At 39.4% G+C, this 19,971-nt stretch overlaps 1 protein-coding gene across 1 annotated transcript in view; it reads left to right on the forward strand.

Moving 5' to 3' along the window:
- Positions 1–5,338: 5,338 nt before the first annotated feature.
- LOC128735582 (orexin receptor type 2-like) overlaps positions 5,339–19,971 on the forward strand; it is a 137,394-nt gene continuing 122,761 nt past the window's right edge. Inside the window, exon 1 of the mRNA XM_053830064.1 lies at positions 5,339–6,145. Coding sequence (XP_053686039.1) covers positions 5,339–6,145 — 807 coding nt within the window. The remainder of the gene's footprint in view (positions 6,146–19,971) is intronic.

A 19,971-nucleotide genomic window follows, 5' to 3' on the forward strand; every position in this document is an offset into this window, starting at 1 on the left:
AAGACCAGGTCTCTGACAGGACATCATAGCAGTCTTATCGCTGACTAAAAACAGACCTTTGACAGGCTGTCATGCTTTCGTAGCAATGGGTTCTATTCTCAATAACTTCATTGGACGACTGCTGGACTGCTCGATTACTCAACTGGTCGACTAGACTGCTCGATTTGGTTGCTCGACTCAACTTCTCAACTGAACTGCTCGACTGCACTGTTCGACTTGACTGCTTGACTGAACTGCTCGTTTGGACAGGTCGACTTTATTGCTTGACTGAACAGCTTGATTTAGCTGCTCAACTCAATTGCTCGACTGGACTACTCGATTCGACTGATCGAATCGGCTGCTTCATTCAACTGTTCGATTCAAGTGCTCGACTTAACTACTCGACCTGACTGCTCGACTTACTACTTGACCCGACTGCACGATTCAACTGCTCGACTTAACAGCTCGATTAAACTGCTTGACTGAACAGCTTAATTTAACTGCTCGACTAGACCGCTCTACCTTACTACTCGACTGATTCAACTGTTCGACTCAACTGCTCGATTCGACTGTCCTAATCGGATTCTCGACTCAACTGCTCGATTCAATTGCGCGACTAGACTACTCGGATTTGACAACTCGACTCAACTACTCGACTGGACTGAACTACTTGACTGAACAGTTTAACCCTCAATTGATCAACCGGGTACACCTGTACCCCTGGCAAGTTTTTCGAGTTCCAGTTTCAAACTGTTTCTTTTGAAATATCCAGATACCTGTTATTTACATAATTTCACGTAAATTGAAACGGTTAAATAACCATTTTTATATTTAAAAGCGGGTGTTCGAATAGCTCGAATTTTATCGGATTTATGGTCAGTCAATTTAGGGTTAATGCAACCTTCTCGAGTAGACTTCTCGACTCTACTCCTTGACTCGACTACTCGACTCGACTGCTCGACTCGATTGTTCGCCGCGATATCAAAGTGCCGCTCACTTGAATCGGTTCGCTGCAGCAGTGTTGAAAAATTCAAATGAGATTTCAAGCACATGAAACTTCAACCTTGATCACAAGCGCCAAACTCACTTATGAATTCGCTATTGTAGTTGTGAGCATTTTGCTTAATTCTTCCACAGTTGGCATTTAATACAACGAACCAGAGAGCGAAAGAAAATCTACTGCCAGAGAAAACAACAGCAGCGAAAAATGTCGTACACATTCATAAATTAAGATAGCAAACATATTGGCGGAATTTACATTTTTCCTTCGCGTGAATCAACATTTTCTTAACTAAAAAGTAGAAAGCCTAATGAGAATTAGATAAACATGTAATTTAAATGTTTGTTTTACTTTAAGTTTGCGATTTATTTAGGGATTCATTCTATTACGCTCACTCACAGCTACGTATCGCACGAGAGAATGCCTGTGCTGTTCAACAACAAATTTGTATGTATGTATGTGCATAGCCCGGGTAGCAGTTGAAGCAAAACAGAATGTGATCAATCGGGAAGAAATATGTGTGGGTTTTGTGCTTCTTGCTATGAAAACAGAAAAACTCACGCGTGAGTCACAGTTAATTTTGATTTTTGGTGAGTTTTGAGATTTTGAGTTTCTACCATCACTGCGCTGCAGAAAATGGACAGTTTAAAGCCGCTCACACAAAAGAGCCATTTTGGCCACCTATAGAATCAGCACAGGGAAGATAATTTTTATATCGAATGATTGGGATTTTAACCGTTCAGTCATTAAATTATAGTAGACGTTATACTTTCCTTTTTACGCCAACGTTTCGATCCGGATTTGGATCTTCATCAGGGCTTTTACGAACGTGTACTTTTATTAGCTGTTGTCTGAGTTATAATTTTTTGTTACTTACAAAGTGTTGATCGTCTTTGTCTAAATTCTTTTAGCCTACAGTGTTGTCTGGTTTTAGATTTGTTTATTTATTTGTACATCAACAGGCCTTGTGGCCCAAATGATAATTTAACCTAAAAACTACGCGCTATTGAAAAAAAAGCGATTTTTTAGCACGTTACGGCTGACGTCAAATTCGAAGCTGGAGTAAAAGCGGTTAAAGTGGCGTTGGAGACCGGTAATCGTGCTGAAGTTGCTATAGTTAGTCCGTCGATTCGGCACGTGTAAAAAGTGGCTATTGCGCAATGTACGACTCCGAACGTGAATATCAAGGTTTTGCAATATATACGGGCAATCCACCCGTGAGGTCAATAAATCGGAAACAATTGTTGCTCTATTTACATCGCGACGAACATGAAGGGGGTCTAGGTCGATGAGCCTACAGAGTTGTTCGAAGCTTGGCAGCTGGAAAGGGTTATTCCACGAAAGTCTTCGAAGAGCAAAACGAATGAATCTCCACTGCACTGACTCGATTCGGCTTGCTCCATTTTGATAGTATGGGCTCCAAACTGGAGCACACTATTCAAGATTGGAGCGGACTAATGCACAATAAAGAGCTTTCAAGCAGTAAACATCGTTGAAGTTCTTGCCGAAGCGCATAATGAAGCCAAGGTTTCTGGAGGCTTTGTCCACGATGAACGCGATGTGCTGTTTGAATGTAAGTTTAGAGTCGAGCAGTATCCCCAGATCCTTGACGCAGTTTTCACGACGTAATGGCGTATTTGACAGCTTGTAGTCAAAAGCGAACGGGCTTAGCTTTCTGGAAAATGTGATGACTTCACACTTGTTGGGGTTAAGCAGCATGTGGTTGTCGACACACCATTTGTCAAAGGTCCATAGTTCCTCCTGAAGGACAGCGGCGTCGGATAGATTTTCAATTTTTGAGTATAACTTGAGGTCGTCAGCAAACAAGAGTCGCGGACCTTTAAGCAGGTAGTTGACGTCATTGAGGTAGATAAGGAATATTAAAGGACCAAGATGGCTGCCTTGTGGTATTCCAGAATGAGCAGTGAACGATCCAGAGAGACTGCCCACAATATTCACCTTCAAGTGGCGATCGGATAAGTATGAACGGAACCAACGCAGCAACGGACCACCAATGCCAACTTTATCCAGTTTAGCAATAGCGATTTGGTAGTTCAATTTGTCGAGAGCTGCGGAAAGATCAGTGTAAATGACATCTGTTTCCGACCGGGCATCGAAACTATTTATCACGTAAGATGTGAGAGTCAAGAGATTGGTAGTCGTGGAGCGCTTGGGCATAAATCCATGTTGGTTATCAGAGATGTACGGTTTGAAAAATGCAAATACTGGTTCAAACAGGACGAGCTCAAACAGTTTCGAAATTGAGTTTAGAGCAGAGATTCCTCGATAGTTATCTACGTTTTTCCTATTTCCCTTTTTATGCACAGGGAACATGTAGGCCAATTTCCATGCCGAGGGAAAGACACCTGAGTTAACGGATAAGCTGAAAAGATGGCTCATTGGAGCAGCCATCATTTCGTCGATGGTGAGGTTGTTCAATTAATGACCCAGGAAAGGAACACACTCGGTCGCTGTGGATATCTCTGCAATCGTCAAACTTTCATCAGTAAATACACTGGAGAATTTCATCGAGAACAGTTCAGAAATTTGCTGAGAGTTGCTCGCCGTTTTATCAGCCAAGAACATAACCGAGGGTAGACCGTCATTTTTCCGTTGCTCGTTGACATATTTACAAAAAGATTTAGGGTTACGCTTCAATCTTCGCTCGACATTTCTCAGGTAGTTTCGAGAGCAGGAACGACTCAGGCGTTTGTATCTTGTATTAATCGACAAGTAATGGTTGCGGAGGGGTAGGGTCCTATACCTCGTAAATTTCTTTAGAGCCGCTTTCCTTTCGGATTTGAGACGACGCAACATAGTGTATAGCCAGGGTATCTGGTACTGAGTGGGAGCAGTTCTTTTGGGAACGTGACGATCGATAACGTAGGTCAAGATATTGGAGAAGGTTGTGGCAGCAGTGTTTATATCGTCATTATCTAAAACTGTGCTCCAGTTGATGCTGCTTAAAACATTTAGAATATCCCCAAAATCAGCATAGGCGTAGTCGTAGAAGACAAATCCAAAACCAGACAACACTTTAGGCAAAAAAAATTTAGACAAAGACGATCAAAACTTTGTAAATAACAAACAAATTATAACTCAGACAACAGCTAATAAAAGTACACCTTCGTAGAAGCCCTGATGAAGATCCAAATCCGGATCGAAACGTTGGCGTAAAAAGGAAAATATAACGTCTACTATAATTTAATGACTGAACGGCCAAAATTCCAATCATTCGATACCTATATCTCAGTCGAAAAATACTGGTTGATAATTTTTATATTCACTTGAATAAAACTCAATGCAAAAAAAAATATATTAGTTTCAGTTTCACGCTGTGTCCCTTATGTATAACTCCAAGAGCTATATTATATTGTAATCGTAAGATCTACGCATGCCGTGATGAAAAAAAATTTAATATAAAGCACTACTACAAAATATAACCATCTTCACAAACACTGGAAAATGGAATGTATCCGCAGTTTTCTTGACAGTTATTTGTATTTTCCGAATCGTAAAATTCGGGCTCAACTAGTTAAGGGGACATAAACGACTAAGACTTTTGAAAATGTTATTTTTTTATTTCAGATTTTAATTCTGCAGTCTTATCCGCTTATTTTGATACTAATTTTGTACTGATCCGACCACGGGAAGTGGCCGGAAAACGATCATACACATAAACATTCCAGTGCGGTGTCGAACAACCTCGACGGAATAAGACGTCGCTCCTGAAAAACCACGATTTTCAAACTTTATGTACCTTTTTCACAACTACACAACGTATTGGAACAAACTTTTTTTTTGTTTTGTTGGTAGGAGCATGGCAAAGACTTTTATAACATTTGAGCCCTGTAAACGAAATACAGCTTGAGAATAACGAAAAAGAAAAAGAAAAGATGCCTGAAAAAATAAAATATTGTCTTCTTTTTCTTTTTTCTCTGGTTGTGCTTCGTTTACAAAGCTGATCAAAAATTGGGAAAGAGCCGAAAATGTCGGTGAAATAAAATGAACAGTGCTTTACAGTGCTTTCAAATAATCTTCAAAGAGACTCAGTATGTTAAAATACACATTTGCATTTGTATCACAAGAAGTAAGTTGCGTTTTCAATATGGGGAAAAATCTAATTAAAACAAGGTCCATGTGAAGTCCTTCATACAGTATAATGCTGTTCCATCAAAATGGAACCACAAAAATCGATGTTGAAAACAATAGACTACCGCTTCCGTTGCTTGCGATGACCCATATTTTGAAATTTGAATAATTTGAAAGGGTTTCATGATTAACTTAATCATATTCCATTCTTTTCAGTTCTCCTTCCGTCACAATCAGCGCGCTACTGCAGCTATACATAGCGTCAAGATGAAATTCCAAGCATCCGAGGTTGTCACTTTGCTCGCACTGTTCGTTGCGCTGGGCTTGGGCGATGTCCAGACCGACGACCGGGCGAGCAGAGCCACCAGCAAGCGACACCAGGACAGCTACCCCGGCCCGGTTGCGTTCGTCAGTGGATCACCACCGACCATTGCCATATTTCGCTCCGACACCGATCGGATAAATCGAGCCACGATTTATCCTAACATAACAAACTTCCAAAGCCGGCCATCTCTTGCGGCACATGCTGCAGCGAATGCAAAACTGTTGCCATTGTCATCCCTCAATTCGATGATGGAAAACATATCAACTGTCACGTGGCGACAGCACCGCTATAGTTGGCTGGTAAAGCGTGAAGTGACTTATATGTCATCACCGACAAGTCATCAACGGGCCACGTTAGAATTGGCCGCGGTCGACTCCAACGTCGGAGCGCTGAATTTTAATGGTGCAATTTGTCGCAATGGAAGCAGCTTACCAACAGTAGACGGAAGTTGCACTCCGAGCAATGGCAGCGCGAGTAGAACTGCCGGGGAGAATCAAACCACCACACCATACTACACCATAGTTAATCTGGACAATCACAACGATGTCCTGTGCGACGAGGAATACGAAACCGAAGAGCCGTACAACGAGAACTGTTTCATCGATCACAACGTGACCTGCGTTGGGGACCCTCTGTACTGCAATCTAACGTACGAAGAGTACCGACAGCTGCTGTTGGACTACATCTATCCATCCACCGCCGAGTGGATTCTAATCGCATCGCACACGGTTGTTTTCATAATGGGATTGGTGAGTAGAAGCTTCCTTTCCTTACATCATCTGCTTTGCTTGTCTATACCAGCAACAGGACAAGACAGTCAGACGCAGACAAAGTAATTATATTAGCTTAGCTTTGAAGTGATTGAAATGATTTGGCAGGATTCAAGAGGTTCCTGGAACCATTCGAACGCAACACCAGCCAGCCTATCAGAACACCCACACAAGACTTTCGAGCTTATGATGCTTTCATTGTGATTTATACCGAGTGTAAATTTGCTATGATTGTTTGCATGCATTGAAAACTCCTTTAATTTACATTTTGGATTGTTTTAATTGACTGTTTGAATTTTAATAACAGTTGTTTTTGCAAGGTTATACTACACAACATGAATAGATTACGTTTCGAGAATATTGAAATTTTTCCTAATCACCGCAACAATAATTACACACCCTCGAAAAACGTGACAAAAAACAACAAATCTCTGCTCGTTAAAAAAAAACCCGAAGCTTAGAGTCGCTTAATTGCGGCATATTCACGTGTTGCAAGTGACAGGAGTAAAGCCGTGCATTAAACGTTTTCGCTTCAATCTGTAAGCATTATCGTCTCCCCTGAAACCAGGTTGGGCTGTCGTTGGAGTATCGCTTGCTCCATTCAAAGTATATTGTTTCTATTTAGCATAAATCATGCAGGTGGCATAAATCACATAACACCACACCACCAGATGCTGCTACGGCTGACTCTTTACTACCATGTTTACGGACGGACAGACTGTTCTCCGAGAGGGGAGAAGGAAAAGAATAACGAACATGAACTGGGAGTCTGTTTTCTAAAGATTCGGTACAGCGGAAACTGACGTTTACAGCATCGTCGCTCGGAAGTGATGAAGGAACAGACAGTTACAATAAATTTACAATGTCGTACGGAAATGACGCAAGCTTGGGGCTTTTCCTAGCCCATTGAGGAAAAGTTATACCATGAACCCCCGCTAATGTGTGCTTGTTTAATCCGAACCCCGGTAATTTGAATGCATTCACATTAAACAAATGATCAAACGTCGTTCATAATTGACGTTTTAGTTAACCGATGCGATTGATGAGTACTATTTTTTACGTAGCTTGATCTATGTGAGTTTTCCGAGAAGATTTTTTAAAATCTTTAACTTCGACCAGGTAAATAATAGTTTAGTTTACATAGCAATTTAGTAGGACGTACTGTATTGATGAAGCAAAGATTTACCGACTCACGGTGTTTCTTAAGTGTTTGTATAATTCAACCCAAGTAACAATCCAATAGCAAATTGGTCTTATGCATTTCTTATAGTAGTTTTATCAGAGCATTGCAAAATCTATCAGGTTTTATAATGTTTTTCCTCAAGTGAATGTTATCTTATTTGATTAACATTTCTGGAGTATGATTGAAGGAGACTTGAAGAAACACGTATAAAACTGAAATATCAATAAGTGTAATTCACCTTATAAGTGGTTTTAAAGGATACTTGATTTCTGCTCAAAAACGACGCTCCTTAAAACCTAGCAATAGTTTTGACTAAAATTTATGACATTCTTCTGCAAGATTGGTTTATCTTAACAATGCTACCATAAAACCGTCTTAAAACCGTATATTCTTGCAAGAGAAATCATACTCTGAAGAAAGAACATTCGAGGGTAAACAACTGATCTGTCAAAATGGGCATCTGAACCAGGAGAAAATTGAACAAATACTTTAGCGCGAAACTTTAGCAAGATTTCATATGAAAAACCAGCGAAATCAAAAAACAATGAAGATTTCCAAATGAGCTGAGGAAGGACTATGCCGGTGATGATGCATCAATCGTAGATTTGTATGTTATTAGAAAATTTGGTTCGATTGTATTTTGGCGGAGGCGGTGCCGGTGCCGGTTTGTAGTTGTTTGTATTTTTTAAACTGAATATAGAGGTCATTAGCCGGTGTTGGGAAAATGTTCGAAGGGGTTGAAGCAGTTGAAGCATATTTTTTTTAAAGACGGTTGTAACGACAAAGTAAATGAAAAATTTTGCTGATTAAACTTTACGCATGGAACTGCCGTGCAGCCCACTTTTAATTTTTTAACACAATTTAGATGGGTAATCATAATGACTGCTGTACTTAAAAAATATTAAACTCAATATAAGTAGGTAAACCTCCAGCACAAAAAACATCTTACATTGACACTTTGTTGACGTTTTCTTTGTTTATACTAGAATGATTATCTTGCAAAAAACTTGGTCCCCTTAAGTAATTCAAACAATTCTTGTTCAAGCACAACTTGTCTTCTTCAAGAATACAATAAGTATAGATGAACTTATCGACCTCTTAGAAAAATTTTCTTTGTCTTGTGCAAGACATGTTAGTCTAATAAGCGCTTTCAGGTTGATTTAGATAAAACCATTGAAAAAATGGCGAACAGAACTGTTTTGATTACTTTTGAAATTCTAGCCAATTGCATATGCGCGTTTATAAATATGTTGTTATGCAACACCATAAGTGATCTTAAATTTTTAAATAAATGTTCGGATACTTAAAAGACTTTTTGCCGCAATTTGTTAAAAATTTGATAGCTATCAACTTCTTCATGAAATTATTGAATTTTTTTTATTCATTAAATTTTTTAATAATCTAACGTAAATAACCGGCGCGTTAAAATTTTCTAACTTTCATGTCACAAAACATCGACAAACTGAGCGTGACATGAAAAATTTCTCATTGATTGACAACAAAGCAACTGCTTTTATTTTCAATTTTCATTTATATCCATTTTGGAAAAGCAATATCTGTGAATGCTTTTTCTCTTATAGCTTTTAGTCAATTTAAAAAAATTAAGACTGTGAAAAGTGTATGATGTCTTGCAACTGTTCTTTGAGACGACAACCATAAAATCATCAACACTTGTGGTGGTTTTCTTTTAGTTTCAACCGACTCTTGGAAGTCACTATAAATACATATCGATAAGAATTACGAGTTTTAAAAGGACCTTTAGAAATATTCTTGAGAACCTTCTTTAGTGTGGGCCTCCCCAGATTTATAAGGGTTTTATGGCTGTTTTATCGCAGATTTGTAGAATTGCAAGTTTTATATTCGGTTTTAAGGAGCAAATGCTGGAAACCTCTTCAAGTGCATCTTAAAATTAAATTTGTTACTTGGGAAGACAAACATGTGAAAAGAGCCTTTGTGCAAATGAGGGATTCTCTTTGTGTCTCCTCACCAGCACCACTTTTTGAACCAATTTTTGAGCTATCAGTGTAAAATATCGTTGAGCCTTGACGAACCATAGGAACTCCAATCTCAGGTTTCATCCAACCTCCATTCATACTTAACACAGGCCCTATTTTAAAGTAATTCAGAATGCTCATGTGACCACAATGATCCGATGAAACATTTTTAAATTTATTAAGCCTCAGAGCACATCTCTCCAATTACACAAATTCATGCAAAGGAAGCAGATTGAGAATTGCATCTAATGCTTTCGATGGAGTACTACGCATTGGTCCGGTTATTGCAATGCACGCAAGTCGTTGAAGTTTTGCAAGCTTTGATTCAGCAGTAGCCTCCTTTGGTTTTGGCCACCAGACTAATGAAGCATACGTAACTTTCGGTTTTATAATAGATGTGTAGATCCACATTATCATTTTTGGCTTTAAGCCCCATTTCCTTCCGATGGTTTTTGAACATAGCCACAATGCACTGACTGCCTTGTTTATCGCTACGTCGAGATGTGCATTCCAGCTTAGCTTTTGCGTCCAGAATTAAACCTAAGAATTTTACTTGTTCACTTAATTTTATTTGCTTTCCCTCAAGCTTGAGAAGCTTTTAGTTGAGTTTTCTACTTTTAGTGAAAGGGACAATTACGATTTTTGTCGGATTAACTAATACTAGAAAGCTATTCAAGAAAGTAATACTATTTTCCAAACTTATTGTCACAACGGATCTCCTTTACTTTACTGTACAGCAGTCCCCCCAATCAGAACGCAAGACAAAATATATCTTGTACAATTCTACGCTATTTTCAAAACCATGTTAAAGGCGACAGTCATTGGAATAACCTTCCCGAAGACCGCAGCTCCTCCCGTAGACTCGCAGGTGGACCGGACACGTTGTAAGCATGCGATAAAAACAACCTCTTCAACAACCCTACCGGCACCAGGACAAGGGGGTTCAACGTGCAAGATAGCTGGACCAGATCGAAAGTAATTTGCGACTTCTCAGACGACTGGGAAATTGACGACGAGTGACCCAAGATCGAGTTGAAAGGAGACCACTGCTCGAAAGAGCACGAGCTACCCCGGCTCTAGGCTGCTGACGACAATGACTTCTTACTGCTCACTACTTGCTTCCCACTTTTTACTATCCACTTCTTACTTACTTGTCCCTTTTCAACGGCTAGGAAGTCTGTCGATAAAGAAGTATAATGTCTTAAAAGACAGTTATACCTAACGCTTTTGTCCCTTCTCACATCTCACTTCATATTTCCTACTTCTCCGTTCTCTCGTCTCAGTTCTTACTTCTCACTTCTCATTTCTCATGATTTACAGGCGTGATCATGAGAAACGATAACGATCATGGCGAAACGGCAGCCATAATGATTGTTTCATTTAACGAATGCATTGAAAAATAGACGAATTTCGAATGGCGATGAAAAAAAGATACAAAAGATAATTCAAAGAAACAAATCCTCTTTTAATCCTATGTATGTTTATAAGCATTCTACAAAAACTCCGAAGAAAAAAATGGATGCCGGCATGTTCTTCAGCTCTTTCGTGGCCTTAGCGACCAGCTGCTTTTTCGTTCAGGTGAAGAAATTATTGAAGTAGATCCTCCGTTTCAGGTTTGGCCAAAAAATTTCTATCGATCGCAACTGGCAGACATTAGGCCGTATAAATAAAACAGTCTGCTTTGCTTTTCCCGTGTAAATCTCATGGGAGTGTTTGCTCTAACTCTTGTATTCATACGGCCTGTTGGAAGAACTAGCGTTCTTCGACACAATGTTTACATTCAGCCGGCCCATCTTCTGCAGTAATCTCTAGGCCCGACTAAAAGGCCACATTCTCCTTCGCAACATTCTTTATTCTCGATCAAGGTGGCAATTTCCGGCGAGGTGACAACTACATAGTGTATATTTCCTCGTTGATCGCAAGTCCCAAAGGAAAGAACAGCAGTTTTGACATTCCTTTCTCACTGGTCGTCAGGGACCTTCTTTAGGAACTTCGATGGAAGAGATGTATCTTTCAAAGAGACGTTATCGCTTACCTCCTTGGAGGATGACGAAAAGTACCCGGTCCCCTACCAGTCATTGCTGTCTAGTGTCCAGTAGGCCTCCATCATCCATTATGACATTATGACTGCCGCACTTCGCTGGAATGTTGATTTTCACCATCACCCTTAGCCGCTCCTTCTGAGTGATTTTCTACTGCTCAGACATGGCCAGCCTCGACTGACGGTTCCATATTAAAATGTCAATTTTGATTAGCTACTTCTTCACCGTTTGGCCGGTTGATCCGACCTTTTGGTCCAAGAGTTAGAACGATGAACCCACTTTCCTCACGGTCTTCCTCTTTAGCTTCTGTTGCACTTTACGGTCGCGCTGCAGCGTCGGTTGACCGTAATCAGGCTGCCATTCCCGTTCCCGCCCTTCACCACAAAATGCCTCATGATGCCCAACTTTTTGGCTCCGCTCCGCAGTACGAACAAAGCATCGTACGTAGTTACGTGACTGTTTTTGCCATGGCTGCTGAACATCAATTGATAACGCTGTCAATTTATTTTTCTGTACACAGCAGGGTTGCTACAATTAGCGATGCATCACCAACAGGTGGCAGGATAATCTCATGAAAAATCGCTTAAATCAATCCCATTTTTTAAAACATTTTTTTCCATGTGTGGACTCATAACTGCGACCTGTATAGTTTAAAATAAAGCCTGGGTGTTTGCTGTATGCAGGGATCGTCGAATTACTCGGAGCGGTGCGAGAAAAGCCAGTGCTACTCGCAAGCGAACAAGATTGTCTTCGATTTGGCAAAGAGAAAAAGAGACGGAGCCGGAGACCATATGTCTAATGTGCGGGAAACGTACGACGAATGAGCTACAGGCTGTCTAAAGTGCAGGAGACATTTTTACACTTTCGTGCTCGGGTGCGGCACGTTTGAGTAGCTCCGCGTGTTCTTTCGCATGTATCTTGAAGGGGGTAGCCTGTATGACCTGCACTGCATTTCTTTTTTTGCAATAATCGCTATTGAGTGAGCGACATGCTTATTAAATTTTATGCGGGCTTGTGTGTATTGGGGTTTACCCATCCTTCAAAGCTTGATTTACTTTACCCACTTATTCCTCGCTGCCAGCACTATCCCATATTATAGCCGTCCCTGGCGAGGACTCCTTCGTTCCTCTGACCAGTACACTTATATATAGGAGGGACTTTTGCACTGTGAAGAAGCTTCAGTGGGTAAATATATAGAACTAGCTGAGTGCCCGGTCTTACTCGGGACGCCTTTATCTCACAGCCACTTGTACATCAGTTATTGTAACCGAAATGCTTATAATGCAAAAATATAACGCTTGTTCCTCTTTTGGACGTTCCTCCCCATTTGTCAGCTCCCCCTCTTTTGTCTACCCAGCCACTTACACACACATGTACACTTACACATCTGTTTTCTTTACGAAAATCTCTATTAAACCCTATAAAGAAAGAGAAACACAGACATTTATCCTATTTGCACCTTCCGCTAACAATGGCCACCCCACCCATAGGTAATGAATAGTTTTGTTATTGTACTTTTCAAAAAAGTAGAAGGTGCAACAGTGTTTCTTCCATGGATTCTCAGATCAACTCCACACTGTTTGAATGATTCCCTGTGACTTAAATAGAGTCGGCCAGCAACACTTAGCACTAATGGTCGAAAAATTTTTATACAGGTCACTTTGATTCGGCGCATAATTACACTTGACAAATCTACAGCTGCGAGCATTGCCGTTTAGTGTATCGTATTTTGATTTTTCTGTTGTACGGATAAGTTGTTACAGTCATGTAGGTGTTACTACCCCCTTCCTGTCAGCAACCTCCTGTCATCAGCTTCCTCTTCTGTCCCACCGTCACTTAAGGAAGAACCGTCCAAACATTTCGGAGTCTTCCCCCTGTTACTCCCCCCCTCTTTTGTCAACCTCTTCAGTTATGATTCCCTTATATCAAGGAACACGAAAGTTTGATAAAGAACGGTCAAGGCGTTTCGGAATTATCGTTTCCCCTCCCTATTAGCCCCACCCTCCTTTGTCAATCCCCGGTGCTGATTCCCTGATGCCAAGGAACATGCGTGCCAAGTTTGATAAAGAACGGTCAAGGCGTTTCGGAGTTATGGCCTCCACTCTATTAGGGACCCTCCCCCCTGTCAGGGAATCTTCCCCCTCGTTCTTGTTAACCCACCAGTGCTGATTCTTTTATGTCAAGGAACATGTACGCCAAGTTTGATGAATAACCGCCCGAATTTCGGAGTTATGGCCTCCCCCTATTACGAAGCCCCCCCCTTTATTTCGGAGTTATGGTCCCCCCCTTTTAGTTCCCCTCCTCCCTTTGTCAACCGCCGTGCGAGTTCCCTGATGTCAAGAAACATGTGTGCCAAGTTTGATAAAGAACGGTCAAGGCGTTTCGGAGTTATGGCTTCACTCTACTGGGGAGCCTCCCCCCTATCAGCGAACCTCCCCCCTCCCTCATTTTTGTTTACTCTCCAGTGCTGATTCTCTTATGCCAAGGAACAATTGTTCCAAGTTTGATGAATAACCGTCCAGGCATTTCAGAGTTATGGCCTCCCCCCTGTTACGAAGCCCCCACCCCTTGTCAGATTCTCTTATATCAAAGAACATGTGTGCCAAGTTTGGTGGAGATCGGTCAAGGCGTTCTGGAGTTATGGTGGAACATACAAACATACAAACATACATACAAACATACAAACATACAAACATACAAACATACAAACATACAAACATACAAACATACAAACATACAAACATACAAACATACAAACATACAAACATACAAACATACAAACATACAAACATGCTCACGCTCATTTATATATATATATATATATATATATATATATATATATATATATATATATCTATATATCTATATATATATATATATATATATATATATATATATATATATATATATATATATATATATATATATATATATATATATATATATATATATATATATATTTTTATATATATATATATATATACTAGCTGACCCGACAAACTTCGTATTGCCACAAATTAACCTGTGTTGTACATAAATCATGAATCTCGGATGATCTTTGTCACAATCTCGAGTTTTGCAAGCCCCTCAGTGGGCGGTGCTTCCGACGGCGGGTCACCGGCAACACTCGCGACCGTCTCGTCCTGAATGATCTAGTGTTACTATAGATAGTTTTTGTGGTCTTGTATTGACTAATGTTTTATGGAAGAGTCTCAAATTTCTCGAGTTTGATTAGTTTTTGAGTTTCGCAAAAATTTCTGTTTTATTTGTATGAGAGTCCATATCCCCCTACCACAGGGGTGAGAGGTCTCTAACTATCGTTAAGTAAATTCAAGACTCCAAAATCTCCCACATGCCAAATTTGGTTCCATTTGCTTGATTAGTTCTCAAGTTGTAAGGAAATTTGAATTTCATTTGTATGGGAGCTCCCATCTTAAAAGGGGAAGGGGTCGTAATTCACAATAGAAAAAAATTCTGCCATCTAAAACTCCCACATGCCAAATTTGGTTCCATTTGATTAATTAGTTCTCGAGATAAGAGGAAATTTGCATTTCATTTGTATGGAAGCCCACCCTCTTAAAGGGGAGATGGGCAATAACTCGCTTTCTAAAGAAGAGAGGGGTCTCAATTCACCATAGAAAAAAATCTTGCGTCCAAAACCACTTACATGTCAAATTTGGTTCCATTTGCTTGATTAGTTCTCGAGTTATGAGGAAATTTGTTTTTTATTTGTATAGGAGCCCCCCCCCCTCTTAAAGTGGGGAAATCCATAGAAAATATACCATAGAAAATATTCTTGCCTACAAAAACACCCACATGATAAATTTGGTTCCATTTGCTTGATTAGTTCTAGAGTTATGAGGAAATTTGTATTTGGTTTGTATGAGAGCCCCCCCTCTTATAAAGGTAAGGGGACCTAATTCATCATAGAAAAAATGGTTGCCTCCAAAAACACCCACATGCCAAATATGGTTCCATTTGCTTGATTAGTTCTCGAATTATAAAGAAATTTGTATTTCATTTGTGTAGAAGCACCCCCTCTTAAAGTTGGGAGGAGTCCTAATTCACCATAGAAAATATTTTTGCCTCCAGAAACCTCCACATGTCAAATTTGGTTCAATTTGCTTGATTAGTTCTCGAGTTATAAGGAAATTTGAATTTCATTTGTATAGGAGCCCCCCCTCCTAAAGTGGGTAGGGGTCCCAATTTATCATAGAAAAAATTTTGTCTCCAAAAACACCCACGTGCCAAATTTGGTTCCATTTGCTTGATTAGTTCTCGAGTTATGAGGAAATTTGTATTTCGTTTGTATAGGAGCCCCCCCCCCCCTCTTAAAGTTGGGAGGTGTCCTAATTCACCATAGAAAATATTCTTGCCCTCAAAAACTTTCACATGCCAAATTTGGTTTCATTTGCTTGATTAGCTCTCGAGTTATGAGGAAATTTGTATTTCATTTGTATAGGAGCCCCCCCTCTTAAAGTGAGGAGGGGTCCCAGTACATCATAAAAAAAAATTTTGCTTCCAAAAACACCCACGTGTCAAATTTGGTTCCATTTGCTTGATTAGTTCTCGAGTTATGAGGAAATTTGTATTTCGTTTGTACAGGAGCCCCCCCTCTTAAAGTGGGGAGGGGTTCTAATTCACCATATCAAATATTCATGCCCTAGAAAACTTTCACATGCCAAATTTGGTTCCATTTGCTTGATTAATTCTCGAGTTATGAGGAAATTTGCATTTCATTTGTTTAGGAGCCCCCCTTCCTAAAGTGGGGAGGGGTCCCAATTCATTATAGAAAAAAATTTTGTCTCCAAAAACACCCACGTGCCAAATTTTGTTCCATTTGCTTGATTAGTTCTCGAGTTATGAGGAAATTTGTATTTCGTTTGTATAGGAGCCCCCCCTCTTAAAGTGGGGAGGGGTCCTTATTCACCATAGAAAATATTCTTGCCCTCGAAAACTTTCACATGCCAAATTTTGTTCCATTTGCTTGATTAGTTCTTCAGTTATGAGGAAATTTGTATTTCATGTGTATAGGATCCCCCCCTACTAAAACGGGGAGGGGTCCCAATTCATCATAGAAAAAATTTTTGTTTCCAAAAACACCCACATGCCAAATGTGGTTCCATTTGCTTAATTACTTCTCGAGTTATGAGGAAAATTGTGTCTCTTTGGTACAGGAGCCCCTCTTAAAGTGGGGAGGGGTCCTAATCTACTATAGAAAATATTCTTGCCCTCGAAAACCTTCACATGCCAAATTTGGTTCCATTTGCTTGATTAGTTCTCGAGTTATGAGGAAATTTGTATGGAAGCCCCCCCCTTTTAAAGAGGAGAGGAGTTATAATTCCCCTAATAAAGAGGGGAGGGGTCTCAATTTACCATAGAATAAATTCTTGTCACCGAAAACACCCACATGCCAAATTTTGTTCTATTTGCTTGATTAGTTGTCGAGTTATGCAGAAATTTGTGTTTCATTTGTATGGGAGCCCCCCCTCTTAGTGGGGGGAGGGGTTTCTAACCATCACTAAAACCTTTCCTGGCCCCAAAAAAACTCTACATGCATATTTTCATGCCGATTGGTTCAGTAGTTTTCGATTCTATAAGGAACATACGGACAGACAGACAGACAGACAGACAGAAATCCTTCTTTATAGGTATAGATATATATATATATATAGATTCAGCATGGAGGAAGGGTAAACGAGGGGTCTGAGAATAAACCCATGCTAAAGTCACTTGACATCGAATGGCTTGATTCTACTAAGATGCGAACCCACGACCACTCGCTTGCAACAGACTCGGTAACCTTGCGGCTACGGAGCCCCTCTTAACTACTAAAATTTGGTGGCTGCTAAAATTTTGGAGTTTTTTCTCAAGCTATCAAAAAAGACTAAGATCTGATATACCGAAATTAAAGATACATCATCCATTGTTGAAAAACAATTGGTAAACATTTCAAACGGTCCGTAATCGGCTGTTCGGCGAAGCTTTCGTTCGACGTCGAAACAAGAGCGTTGTACGGCATCTCTTGATTCTACCAATCAACTGTTTGCAATTCGTAGCTCTCCAGTTATTTTTGTATCACCAAGGAACTCAAAATCCCGAACAAATCTTGGATTGGGCGCACTGAGACAGATTTTTCGGGTTATGGTTTTTAGGTAAAAATGGGATCAAATGGGTATACAGGAACGATTGTGTTTTTTTGGCGTAATGCGATGATGCTCTATCTGGCCAAAACACGTATTGTCCATCTGCCATGATGTTTTTGTAGTAACGGGATCAAAATGTTCTTCAAACATTCGTCTGGTGCAACTTAATTTATAGTCAAACCAGAGGGCTTGTTGTTGAAGAAACGAGAAAGAGAACGATGTCCTTCTGCGTCCATAATTTTGGCTGCTCTAGGTCTTCCACTACCTTGCTTGCGAATAGTTGTTGGGCATCTTAGGATATGGTAAACAGTCGAAGCCGCAACATATTTGCTTTTTAAATGTTGTACAGTATACTTTTTACCGAGATTTCTGTTGCAGTTAGTAGAAGTGTACAACGCGCTCCCGAAATGCTTCTTGTTTCGACGCCATTTTTAACAGTTTTGCAAGCAATAGGCAAGCATAAACAAAACGAAAAATATTAACAAAAAGAGGAGAGAGAGCCAATACATACATACTCTCATTTCTCTCTGAGCTCGTTTGTTGTTGAGCAGAAGGACCGCGAAATAATTCCAAAATTTTAGTTGCCACCCGTTACATTCCTTATTAGCGTATCGCCTGGAGAAAACGGTGGATTAGCACTGAACTTGCAGTTTGCATCGACGTGGCGAACGAGGGGGCTATTCCACACTAAACGAATATCAAGGGAATTGAACCATTCCAGACCGTATTTTACTCGAACCCGGAGGATGTGTCTTAATTAGAAATGCATTTTTTAGCAAATAGCTCATTTTAAAACACGTATTTATCTTTCCGCATGCTGTTTCTGGTCAGTTAAAAACGGCTGTTTTTACAAGTCAGTTTAGTCCATATCGGCAGTTTCAAATTATACGGTACTTTAATTGAAAGAAAATGCATACTAAGAAACTTGTGTGGCGACAATGATCCTATTAATAAATCGTATAAAGAATAGTTTCGACGTTTCAAGGATGGTCAATTTCAGTGTTGAATTGAATTGTTGACATCACTCACTCTGGGCAGCCAAAAAAGTTTAAATACGAAGAAATGGAAGCATTACTCGATTAAGATCCGAAAAAGGACCAAATTAATTTGTACTATATTAACGATAACTTCAACTCGTTTAAACTAAATTGTACTAGTTAGAAGGTAAAAAGTATAACATAACTACTGCATAGCTGTATAATCGTTCAAACCTTGAACTGAGCTTGACTCTGAAATTAAATCCATTTTATGTGCACTATTAATCACTGTATCGAGTTGTAGTTTATGAAAATTCAAACTAACTTACACCTGTGTGCAAAATAATAGCAGTGAAAATATCATATTTTTAAAAAATCGTTTATATTTTTTCTACTTTATCATGTACACGAACGCTCCCTATATGACGTTGTATGCTAGTAGCATACGATCTCTAACTAAATGTACTCGACTGTCGTACTGCCTTCATTGAGCATATGGATCATTTTGTTTGTCTACCTGTTTTTCCTGCGTTGTGCTAAAATAATAGCAGTGCTCACAATTTCATTAGAATTTTCAAAAGAATTATAAAATAACCGGTGAAACAAACCATTTAAGGTATAAATATTATCTATTCACATTTAACAAAAGTATGTTCATTTTTAGTATATACGTATAATCAGCCAAAATGGGTCGTCTAAACGTTGCTGAAAGGAATTGTGGACTAAAACATATTCATAATTAAATAACAAATAATTATCAAATACATAAATTCCCACATTGCAATTTTTTATAAACTCTAATGCTAAACTCACCACTGCTGTTATTTTGCACACAGGTGTACTATCATCCTTTTCGACTATGTTTCATCGACTGAAAGTTAGTTTCACTTATCGAAAATTGATTTGATTGTATATACACAATGTTGATACAATCATTTTCGCCATTCATGCTAACCGTCGAACGTGATGTGCCAGTAATTAACTTTTGAAGTACTGAAATAATGTAGTCTGATGCGGTTCACTAGAGACACCTTCATGAACAGCACTTACCTGGGATGCGTTTGCGGTGCTATATTTCTCATTTTAATTCATTTTAATTAGAGATTACTGTAAATTAATTATACTGATTCGATGAATTTCTTAAACGGATTGATTTAAATCGGAGCCTCATGTTTAAAATAATTCAATATTCGAAATATCAATTGTGTCAGAGGTCGTTAGAGTTAGAGCAAGAGAGTAAGTTAATGATAATACATAAAAATCTAAATGATTTTTTTGGTTGATGTAATCAAAAAAGTATCAATCATATTTTACCAGTGAATATAATATTCTGTTCTGTATATAAAAGTTCTGTTTTGGATATTGGTGCTGAATAATTTTATATTGCCTTAGGATTAGGATTTGAGCTGCCCGATACGCTTTCTGAAAAGTGAAGACACGGTTTCAATTGATAACTTTTCACC

Source organism: Sabethes cyaneus, chromosome 2, assembly GCF_943734655.1.
Source record: "Sabethes cyaneus chromosome 2, idSabCyanKW18_F2, whole genome shotgun sequence".
NCBI classification, from domain to species: domain Eukaryota; kingdom Metazoa; phylum Arthropoda; class Insecta; order Diptera; family Culicidae; genus Sabethes; species Sabethes cyaneus.